General features: G+C 46.0%; 1 protein-coding gene across 3 annotated transcripts in view; it reads left to right on the top strand.

The window, feature by feature from the left end:
- The window catches only part of LOC138491270 (tumor necrosis factor receptor superfamily member 10B-like), a 114,358-nt gene extending 102,301 nt beyond the window's left edge, over positions 1–12,057 (top strand). For all 3 annotated transcript variants that reach the window (XM_069617689.1, XM_069617687.1, XM_069617688.1), the window contains exons 9-10: positions 6,932–6,968; positions 7,404–12,057. In XM_069617689.1, the coding sequence (XP_069473790.1) occupies positions 6,932–6,968; positions 7,404–7,699 (333 nt within the window). In that variant the 3' untranslated portion in view covers positions 7,700–12,057. The remainder of the gene's footprint in view (positions 1–6,931; positions 6,969–7,403) is intronic.
- Positions 12,058–12,361: the final 304 nt, after the last annotated feature.

The raw sequence follows: 12,361 nt of genomic DNA on the forward strand, positions 1-12,361 counted from the left end.
ACCCTTCCTCCTGAAAATCCTTGACCACATTGCTTCTTCCCAGATCCAACAACAGAACCAGCTTCTTGGGCCCAGACAACCTGGTTTCCGTCCTAAGCACAGTACAGAAACTGTGCTCTTAGACCTCATAATCCAACTCGACAGCTTGCAGGACTCTGGCAACATTGCCATCTTGCTCCTCCTTAACCTTTCAGCAGCCTTTGACCTCTTTGACCATGACATCCTTTGCCAACACCTTCTGTCAAATGTCCACTTCACTCAAGAGGCTGCCCTTTGGATCAACTCCTTCCTGAGTGAGCGCACTTCTAGGGTCTTCATCAGAGCCGCCACAGTCGACCCCTTCCCCGTCCCATGTGGGGTCCCTCAGGGTTCTTCCATCTCCCCTGCCCTCTATAACACCCACACTAAGCCCCTGTTTGATAACCTTGAAGCTTTGCACATTCCTTACACAAACTTTGCAGATGACACCCAAATATTGCTGCCGATATGAGGTAACTATGACCAGGACATCAAAACGATTAACCAAACATACAGTGTCATTCAGAAGTGTATGGCCATTGTAAGGAAGGCTTGTTATCAAAGCAAGACAGACAACTGATCGCAGTTCAAGGGTGTTTATTAAACTGTAAAATGGCAGAGATAAAGGCCTAATCTAAAGCTAAGATGGGAGCAAACTATGACCATCAAATAAAAATAATACAGTCCTAGTAGTGTCTAGTCGAATAAACCTGTTGCCAATCCTTTCTGCTGTGTTACAAAATAGTATAGGATAATGTTCACAAGAAAAGAAAGAAGTGTTCACAAAATAAGTCGGGTGTGCTGGGGTCTCCCTTCCCCGCATTATTAAAACGGGACAAGGCACACTCCTGGGCTTCTCTGGCACAAGCTTACAGTTCCTTTTTTCCATATCGGAGCCTTCTGTGCCCAAGACCCTTTTGATGCAAAGTCTCTTGCTTTAGAGGTCCTAATATGCCAAAAACAACAAAGCAAATAGTTCCTTCTGGTAACCTTCACGTCGGGTGATTACATTTCACCCTAGGTTCCCCCTCAGCTGGGCTCTGATCCTTCTTTCAGCATTAGCCTCTCCAAGTACTTTCCAATTTAAACAGAGGCTTCCGAAGGGCGATAATGTCTCGCTGGGTCACTCTGTTATTCTATGGCAAGTGCATGCTTCACCATATCACAGTTCGCACATTGTTCCCCCAGCCCGGTGCAAACGCCAGTTTCACAGTTCGCTGTGTCAGGTTCACACTTCCCACAGTTCACAATTTCTACAACGTGTCAAGGACTTTCGATTGAACAAGGTGTTTGGCCTGACCCGTGTATGACCCCTTTGACACCTCATGCCGGCCTTCTCTATGACATTTTGGTAATTGTAATTTCACTATCTTTTAGTTCAATACTTTCTTTGTTCAGGAGAGGGGTACCAGCCAGAGGCCTTTGCATGAGCGCCCACGTGGCGCCAGACCACTCTATCTCTGGTACCAAGTTCGTTCATAAAATACCTCTGTATCTTAATCCTCTTAATGTTGCCACTACAACCTTGAGCCTAACGCAGTCCGGCCCACTATCGGGTTCTTCCAATCCACCAGCTGTGCTGAACTCGTTGGCGTTTCTTTTGAAGCTGGAGTCATGGACGGTACCACGATGGCAACCGCGTCTCACTGCTCTGGCTACCAATGTGGGAGGGTTCCATGTACCGCTGACATCCATTACACCATTCGCCAGCTGCGATTCCCGGCCTTATGTTTCTTTTGTCTGATGCTTCGCAGGTCTGGGTTGGAAAGGGCAAGGGCAACTCCCTCCTTGAGGTACTTTCAGTTCTCGCCACCTTTCTCCTCTGTTTGAACTGCCGTCCTGGAATAGCTGCTTCCTTGTGCGTTCCGCCTTGCTCGGAGTGTGCTCTTGTGCTCCGCCTTTTATGCCATTGGGGAAGGGAAAGGGCAGTCAGGTGTGTGTAGTTGTCAATTGCCTGACTCTGCCTGACCTTGTGTTGGGACATGTCAGGTAAACGGCTCTGGTATTAGTCCGTTGTCGATCAAGTGTTTGTGTTGGAAAACGGGTGGGGGGGGGGTAGAGTTTCTAAGTATCCTACTATGCAGGATGGGAAAAGGTGTCATAAGGAAGGAGATGCCGTGTCTCATCCATCAGTGTCCCACTTCCACTCCCCTAAAATCCCCCATCGAGATGATCCTCCCACGCTGGTCCACCCCCAGGAACTGGATCCAATAGCGATGGCCGTGTCCTGGCCACCTGGATGACAGATCCCCGGGGACTAGCGGGTGAGACACCTTCAGGTTTCTCACAGTACCTACTTATTCTGTACCGCGCTGTGATACCTTCAGTTTTGGGTTCTACATAATTGCACAAATAAAATAAATCCATGCCTTTTCCAAGGTCGATGTCTAAGCTCGTTGTTTGTGAACATCCAACAGCCAAGCCTAGGGTGAGCCTCGTATCCACTGCGTTCCTATCCCATGGTGTGTTGTTAAGTCAGTCTGGGGGGGCCAAATACCTTATCTCTTTATGTGCCCATATCCCCTTTGACTGGCATTGAGCGAAACACCCTTAACTTTCAATAGCTATCTTACCCGACCAAAGGTGGTGCAGGCCGTGTTCAGAATCTTCTCTTCCCCCAACTAGGGCATAAGGACTGGTCGTCTTTCCCCTCCATTCCCATTTGCCTAACTGGGATCTTTGTGCAGTAGCATTATTACAAAGCCTGTGTAATAAGATAGCCTGCTTTGTAAAACAAAGCCATTTAAAAAAGTGCTGTGTTGCACAACCCCCCCCTCCACACCGGACAAAATCTGCTGACTGTCTGAGGTGCTGTGGGGGCATGGTATGGAATTTGTTTACTGCCCATCTTTGATAGATGTCCAGAAAAAAAATACCATCCCCACCCACTGGACTCCCAGTGCCTGGCATACATACATAACCACATTGAGTGTGTGCATGTGTGAGGGGCTCAGGACCCAGGGGACAGGCGTGTAATTTATTTTATTGGGCTTCTATGATAGATGTCTAGTAAAGAAAATATGCCTGACCCCTGTGCCCCCCAGCGCCTCGCATACACATACACATTCATCATGTGCGTGGGAGGCACTGGGGCCCAGGGGGCAAGCATGGCATTTTGTACTGGGTATGCCCAAAGAATGCCAGCCCAGTCTGCTGGGATTCCTAGCGCCTCACATGCAATGTCATGCCTGACCCCTAAGCCCCCCAGCACCTTGCATGTACACCCAATTAGTTTATCTGTGCATGTGAGGCACTGGAAGGCAACGAGGGAAGGAATGTCATTTATTTATGGGCAGATGCTAGATGCCCAGAAAAACAATACCATGACTGCGCCCCCCAGCACCTCGTATGCACGCACACTATTAATGTTTTTTATTGGGGACAGTTTCCTTGGCATCTATGCCCAATAAAAAAATACCATGGCTGTACCCTGGGACCCCAGCTCCTGGTGTGCATCTGTCCCCTGTGCCCCCCAGTGCCTCGCAATCACAAATAATCACATTCATCATTAACGTGATTATGTCTGAGTGTAAGGCACTGGCGCTCCATGGAGCAGACATTGCATTTTCTACTGGGCATGGTTGATAAAGCAAGTATGATGAGTGTTATGTAGCTCGACTGACATTTGTATGCAACCAATCAAGCCATTTCTTACTGTGGCATGCCTTTTTGTATTGGGCATCTTTGGTAAAACAAGCATATGTGTTATTATGTAGCTAGACTGGCATTTCAATGCAGCCCGTCTAGTCATTTCTTATTGTGGTATGACATTTTGCATCCGGCATCTTTTGATGAAGCAAGCATGTTAAGTCTTATTATGTAGCTAGACTGGCATTTCAATGCAGCCCGTCTAGTCATTTCTTATTGTGGTATGACATTTTGCATCAGGCATCTTTTGATGAAGCAAGCATGTTAAGTCTTATTATGTTGCTTGATTGGCATTTTACCTCATCCACTTTGGACATGATTTCATACTCCGGCATGCATTTTTTTAATGGTAAAGCTAACTGGAGTTTGTTTTTACATGGGGATACTGCAGTATATTGGCAGAACAAACATTGACATGTTTTCTTAGTGTCATTACTGGCATTATGCACAAACCAAACATGAGTATGTTCTTATATAGGAAAACTAGGGTCAAGGCTAAAGTCGAGGGTACATGTGGGTTGACAGAGTCCACCCACTTTTTTCAGAGGTGGTACTCGGGCCTCCAAGCTAAAATGAGAAAAATGGAATTTTCTCTTTAAATTAAAGCCGACCTCGGGGATCAAACCCCATTTGTCAGGTTTGCAGGCTGGACACTTCACCTCTGCGGTATTTAACCTGATGTGAAATAACAAACAAAGGTGAAATGTCCCATTTCGGTAAGTGTCAGGGTAAACATTTGTATTGGTTTTTGGAGTTTTAAACATGCACACCTTGTAACGTTTTCAAAACACTATTAGAAGAAAATATCCTCTCTTGGTTTTTTTGTGTGTTGATTTTAGGAAAGGCAAATGCCATTCGTCCTGTGCAGTTTGCGTGGTTATGCAAAGCCAATTTCATAAAATGTGCATATTTCCCCTCGATATGCCAATTTCTGTTGACGTCACATGTCATTGCGTTTGTTGATGAGTACCCCCACTTTTTAGGACTTGACTCCTGACTAGGGTATAATGGTGCAGTCAGCATGGAAATGTATGGGCACAGCCATTGTGAACATAGTGGCACATATTTTGCAAAAAGGCATTATGAAAATGTGTTGGAGAAATGCTCCTGTGCACTGTTGGTGACTTGCATCTATTGGATTTTTTTTTCAGGAGTCACCCTACAAAACCAATTGCAAACTGTTTTTTTTTTTAATGTCTTTTTTTTAGAAAAATTGGGTAAAAAGCCAAAGTGTGCTCTAAAATGCCCCATTTTAACCCAATTTTATTTTTTTAAAAAAGGCTCGGTGGTGTGGCATATTAGGGACATATATTTACCCCCCTCCCCTCCCAGTTAGAAAATTCACCAGCCGCCACTGCTCAACCTCCCAAACACCCTTCGCCCCCCCCCCACACCCTGAGAGATCCTGGTTCTGCCTGCTGCTGCACGTTGTGAGGAGTGGGCTTCAGAGGTAGCAGTGTATGCTATTCAGTGTTTCTGACACGCGTACAAATGCACGCTGTCAGAATACCTAATACCATCTTGCCAGTGCCTTGGGCAGCACGCCATTGCGTTATCTAATGTTTATTGGCAATAATGTCGCTTTGCTGTGCATAACTGAAAATATAAATGCGATCGTCTCCCTAAGAACGATGTTTCACCCTGCAATCGTTTTCATAATGACTGGAACAGTGGATTTAATTCCATTGGATGTATCTGAAAACATGTACTTATGTATGTTGTAAATGGTCTAATATCACACATTGCGTTTTACAGAAAGAAAACTCATTTTTGGGAATGCACTTTTCAGAATGATAAAATGATTCATGTATGAATGGAACTGTGAGAGGCTTGCTGACTTGTTTCTTTAAATCCTGTGCAGCCCTGTTTTCATAAATGTTGACATTCCATGCCAAGCAGTGGGTCTGATGTGTGTGTGGTACATTGCCATTGGTGCGGTAGCGTATTATTGGCCAACAACATCCATTGTAGCAAATGTTCTCAAAACAGTGACGCACCATCCCCTGTTCCTGCGGAGCGCCTGCACCTCTATTGCCCACTCTTGTATAGCTCCCGTCCCCTTTTCCCCTGGCCCTGTTGAGAAAGTGCACTTCCTTTGCTAGTTCTGTAGAGCGCATTCCCTTACTTTCCTGGTACGATTGAGCTCTTGCACTTCCTTTGCTGATCCTGTGAAGCTGTAGCACTTCCTTTCCTGATCCTGTGGAGCAGGTGCACTTCCTTCCCTAGTCCTTTTGATCACATTCTCTCCCTTTGCTAGTCCTATTGAGCACATTCTCTCCCTTTGCTAATCCTATTGAGCACATTCTCTTCCTTTCCTGGTCCTCCTGAGCACATTCTCTTCCTTTCCTGGTCCTCTTGAGCTCCTGCACTTCCCATTCTGGTCATGTTGGTCTCCTGCATCTTCTTTTCTGGCCCTCTGAAATTCTACGCTTATTCTCTGGCCCTGCTAATCTCCTGCACCTCCTTTCTTGGATCCTGTGGCTCTACTTAAGCTCCATTCATTGGTCTTCCCGTACTCCCACACTTCCATTCCTACGCTCTGCTGCTTAACTCCTGCACCTCCATTCACTGGCTCTGCTAATCTCCTGCACCCACATTCCCTGGTTCCGCAGAGCTCCACACTTCCTTTCTTGAATTCCACCACACCGCCTGCACCTGCATTCTTTGGACCGGATACTGAACACCTGGATCCCCGTTCCCTGGTTACATGGAGCTTCCCTACCTCCTTTCAGTGATGATCCCTCCCATGGGTTTGTGATCTAGCCAACCTGTACACTAACGCACACCAAACACAAGTAACACAAGCCTACAACAACAAACTTGGACGCTGAACCTCACCCGCACAACTTGAAATGCCATCCAATCTACACATAAAATGCACAGGCACACTCATACATAAGAAACGGTCACATAGAAACAACCCAGGCATTGGACCTTACCCGTAGGTTTACAATAAACCAGTGCACACAACCAACCATGCGCAAGCTAACGCACACAGACGCCAGTTTCTCCTGGTGCTGGACCTATCCTATCACTCTTCCCTCACTAACCAACCCTGCAGTCTTTCATGCAGAGCCGCGTGAGTGTCTGGAGAGAGTGCCCTTGTGAGGTAGAGTTGAGCGTTATACATCAACATAACCCCTCTAGAGCCTGCCTTGGGGTTCTAGAGCAGAACGTGTACACTAGAGCATGCAGTGCTGCCTGAGTAGGCCTCTTGCAGAGCTTCGTGGTTGTCTAAAAGTAATCTTTTTTATTTTTTCTGTAGGGGTTGCTTACTCCTGTGGATGGAGACGAAATAAAAAGTAAGTCCTGTATATTGTGTGCATGAAGCTAGAAGAGCGCTTGTAGCTAGAAAGTCCTGTACATTAATGTGTATCGTAAAAGCCTGTCCTATGATAAGGCAACACAATAGCTGATCCTTGTTGCATGGGCTGCCAATGCCTTGACTGAACACTTCCGCTGAGCGGTGTAGAGTGCATCAAGGAAGGGGCAGACTGCTCTATAAATGTTACCACATTTTGTATTAAGGTGTAATGCTTAACCGGGTGTCTACCACATGCTCTGATCCTCTGGCCTGCTTCTCTGTGCCCCTCCGGGCTGCTTCTCTGTGCCCCTCCGGGCAACTTCTCTATGCCCCTCCAGCCTGCTTCCCACTTCCCCTCTCGTCCGCTTCATGGTGTGTGCCTGTCTCACGTGCTTGTAGGTGCCTCTAATGCCTGCTCTTCTCTCTCCCTCAGCACTCCAGCGGTCCTTTGAGTTCTTTGCAGATGTTGTGACTGTCAAAGAGTGGCCTAAGTTCATGCGGAGGCTCGGACTGGAGGACAATGACATCCAGGTTGCTCGGGCCGATAACAGCGGCGTCCGAGAGCAGAACTACCAGATGCTGAGCAAGTGGCATGACCGGATGGGTTGCAGTGTGTCTGTGAACACTGTTTTGCAGGCATTGCGTGCCATTAAACTTGAGGCGAAGGCGGACCGCATCCAGTGGCATTTGGTGGAGAACCAACTGTACAAACTGGAGTCAGTGAGTTGATGGTCCACCTTGCGCCGACAGAAGATTGTACACAAACAATGCAAGCCATAGCCTGGCACGCTGAACTCAGCCAGGGCCCATCCAAACATCTGGTGAAATATCACCTCACAACAAAAACTGTGCTTACAATTCTACGGTGAAGACCACGTTCTCTGAAGCTGACACCAGGAATACCTACTTGGCATGCTTCTGAAATGGACCAACTAAATTGTTGCTCAGGGATGGCCTGATTATGTTATTTACATTGCATGTGTTGAATCCTGATGTGTGCCCTTACTCTCATGGGATCATGTCAGCATGGATGTTGAGACAATCAAAGTGCTGCTCCTTCTGTCTGAAGGGGGGAGTGGCTGGAGCAATACCATGTTGCCATAATGAAGACTGCGTGCAGCCACACAGACCACTCTGAGTTAAAATAAGAGGCACACAAGTACCATGAAGGCCGCTGGAGGTCATTTGTAATTTAATGTGTGAGGGCGCAGGCATGTAGCAACTGAATAATGGAGTTGGAGATAAAAAAATCTAAGGAAGGGGGCAGTGGAAAGGGGTGTGGGGTGCTTTCAGGAAGGAGGTTGAATTGGAGTCCCCCACATCATGCACACTCCTTCAAACCGTTCCTGTTCCTTTGACAACTCGGTTCATAGGAACTGTTGTCCTCATCAGGAGTCTGGCGGTAATCTGGTAGTATATCTGCGGAATTAACCTCAGTTACTGCCACTCCGTCCCATGGCATTACAACGGGATCAGGAGTGGTGATAAGGCAGTGTAAATCCCTATTTTTGGTGTTCATAGGACTTCATTGAGATTTTTAGGGGTTTACTGTGAGCAGAGTTACTCCATGGTAAATCCCCTGAGTTTTGGATCTAAAGTGAATGATTTACCTCCAGCAAAATGCTTTGGAGGTACTGTGGTGGTACAGTGCCAGTGACAGATTTACCTAGATTACTAGGCGTGGGCACCACAATGCATCACTGTCTGCCACGGAGGTTCACTCTGTTACGTGGTCCTGTAAGCAAATAAGCCCCCTTTGCACCTTGCACTCGAGGCAAATTGATGACGTCTTGGTGGTCTCGTCAGGAATTTGGAAGGACCCATTTATGAATAAATGATATATAAATGTTCTCAAGAAACTTCTGAGAGAAATCTGAAAAACTAAAACCAGATCAAATCCATGACAATGTGTCGAATCATGTTATGTGTTGAACAGTGTTGGAAGTGTTTGCATGAAGGAAAAACAAAATGCAGACAGAAAACGTTGCAACTGGTCAACAAACTTTACAAAATCTCACAGTATAGATCAGTAGTATTCAAACTTTTTCATACCAAGCCCCCCGCCCCTTGATTAACAATATTGTTTCTAGTGTCCCTCACCCCCACTTAACGGGCTGTGCCCTTAAGGTACCCAATGGATGTCCAAGGGGGTCCAGGTTCTTTAAAATATAAGTAGATTATCTATTGCTTATATTTTCTATTAAAAGCAGTCGCCTTAATCCTTACAGTTGCCCTAATCCCTGTTTTAAAGAGTCTGGGTGCCCTCTGGACATCCTTCGTGCCTCGCTAGTGGGGGCCAGCCGCCCAGTTTGAAGACCACTGGTCTAGATGGATGCTCATACCTGATTTAGCAGTCCTAGATGGAGGAGGGCGGAGTGCCCTCTGCCTCTTGGAGAGACTACCAGGTCTCTCAATCCTGTATCAGCGTGCATCTATTCTATGAGATCCTGTCAAGTTTGTGGAATAAATCATAGTGACCCACAGATTATTTCTTCGAATGAACCAGATGCAATGGAAGCAGGCAGACTACTTCGCTTACGACGGACAAGCGTCTGAAATGCATTGGACCAGTCGCAACGTTTTCTGCCTGGGTTTTGTTTTTCCTTCATGCGAAAACTTCTAATACTGTCCAATACACAATGGTTTGGCATATTGTAATGGGTTTGATCTGATTTTGTCTCAGAACTTGCTTGAGAACATATATATGATGTGTTCATAAAGGGGTCCTTCCCAATATCTGACCAGATCATCAGGACACAATTCTAATAACATAATTACCGCCACTTTACTGCCATTTGTACCTCACTGCCGTACAAGCAAAGGGGCACTTTTGTATCTAAATGTGAAAATTAAAATTCTGCCTGCACCCCATCTCCCACGCCCACAAAGCTGACTGAGCGCCCAGGGGTAGAGCTGGAGACCACAGTGAGTCTGACCTTTTCAAGGCCATCAAGACACGGGCTGTGTGCTATATGGAGCCTTCTGGCAAGTCCCAGGGATAACTTGTGCAGGGGGTGAATACTGGCCTGGTGCACAGGCTTCTTTTGCACTCTTCCATTTTGCCCGCAGCCTCACCTCATGGTCTTACGCAATGGTACATGCACCGCTGGCGGTGGGAATCCTGGGGAGAGTGCAGAAGGTGACTGCCGCTGTACACACATGACCATTGTCATGGTCTCTCCTTGGTCATCTGTGCTGTCACACCAGCTCCTGTCCCATAGTCCCCGACATGCTGCCCGAAAGCAAAAACAAGACTGGAACAGAGGCTGCGAGCAAAGAGCATGTGATGTGGCAGACAGAGACTGAATTTCCACCCGAGGTTGCAGGGTGGCCACAAATCATTTCTTTTTTCAAAATGACAGCTTTTTTTGTCCATATGGTGAGCCCCTGTGGTACACAATCCATGCCAAGACTCGCAGCCAGTGATGAAGCAGTCCCGTTTGAGCGTAATGAACCGTAGCTGGACACGCAGGAAGTGGTTGCACCCTCGCACCCTCTGTCTGCACGCAGCGCCTGCCCTATGTCCGTTGCCATGCTGACCGGGAGGAAATGCCGTAAAAGGGTAACAGTATGTTATCATTTCCTCTGCCACCTCTGTCCTGAGAACACGCCCACCAAGCAAGTGCGCGCCAAAACTGGAAACATACCAAAGATCCGTCAAGTGTACCATTGCCAAAGTTTCAGTCTAGCCACAACTAGTTGACCCATTGAACTCTTCAGATGCACATTGCCTAAATCTGTATCTATGTCTAGGGTTGACCTTACGCTCACCGTTGGCATTTCATCTCTCCCCGTTATTGATCATTGTAAAGGGTGGGGCTGTGTGCAAGGTACATGTTGCAAAGGTACTCGGGGACATATTCTGTGAATATTCTATCTGGCTTTAGATTGCACCATTTCTTCCCAAGGCCACCTCTATTTTTATATGTTCTCTTAAAACTGCCTTCTAATGTGCCAATAGATGTGTAGGCATTGCACGTTTACTTTAATTTATTCTTGTATTGCACATTTGTTGTATGTGCATCTCTTGGCACCATTGTCACATCCTGGGCCTCTAATGACAAACACTGGTTTAAATGAAGTACACAAGCCCTGCAGCCTCCTACCTGCCTGCTTATGATGTGACGTTGGGTTCTTGTGTTTTCACTTGGGTTTCATTTAAATATCCCTTGTTTTTATTTATTATTTAATGTCTACATTATGTACTTTTGTCTTGACTGTTACTGGTTTGGGGTTGGGCTCTTTGCTTCCATATGGATATTACTGGTTACGTTTTGGTATCCAGACAATGTCAGAAATGACACAAATTTCAAAAGGATTTCAGAGTCTGTGTTTACTTGCATAGCACACATTTGAAATGGAATTGCTTCTATGTACTGGGAAAAATACACTATTGGGATGTGTTGCTGAGGAGAGTGCCTGATTAAAAACATTGGGCTGTGATGCCCACCACAGCAGTGTGAGCTGATTGCCAGAACTTTCCATAGGCTGCCTACACAAATGTCCAGAATGTGCTGGATTTTCTTTAAGTGCATGGATAAAACCAGAAGACAGACCTCACATTGACTAGTATTCTGAATTGTATATTAGCAAACGTGTATGTCGTTTATCTGGCTCATTTCAAATGTTTCAATCATATGCCCTCAAATCCTATGAAGCATATCGACAGTTGGCCAAATCGAACAAAAATGGGGCTCGACTGGACTCTTCATCGCACAGATTTGTCTAAAAAAATTGCCTGTAAGATCAATGTGCGTACATGCCAACTTGCCCCATTCCATCGGAAGATGCTAGTCTAGTCCTGGTTTATAAGTTTGCATTCTGGGACGTGTAGTCATATGGGGATATCTGGGACTACACGTCCTAGAGTGCAAAGTTAATACCAGGCCTGTACTAGCATCTTCCAAATGGCTAGGAGGAAGGACCAAGATCCAATGCTTAGGACACAGTCCCAAGAAAGCTATGTGCTGTTTTATATTTATTGTTTTTTTTAAATGTGATCCCAAGAAAATGTGTTTTTTAAAAATAATTTATGATGATCGGCAATGCTTTTCAGAGTCTTAAACAAATATAAACATCAATTTGAACCAGGTGTTGCGTTTTTAATGTCTCCCCTTTCTTTCTCTGGTCTTCTCTACAACAGGCCTTATTTCTGCGACAGTTGTTCATGCTTTTTTAATACATTTGAACCAAATGTACTCCAATTCCAATTTGTCATGCTCAGTAGGTGACTGTCAGCTAGTTGGTGAATTCACCTTTTGGGAACTTTATATTTTTTGGTCTGATTACGGAATCCTGCCAAGATTGACCTTCTGCTCCTCGCTGGATTGTGCCCACACTACTTTGATGAACTGTGAGCGCCCCCCTCATCCTTCAATTGCAGTTTAAGTA

The sequence above is a fragment of the Ambystoma mexicanum genome, chromosome 10 (assembly GCF_040938575.1).
Source record: "Ambystoma mexicanum isolate Mex_15411 chromosome 10, UKY_AmexF1_1, whole genome shotgun sequence".
NCBI lineage: Eukaryota > Metazoa > Chordata > Amphibia > Caudata > Ambystomatidae > Ambystoma > Ambystoma mexicanum.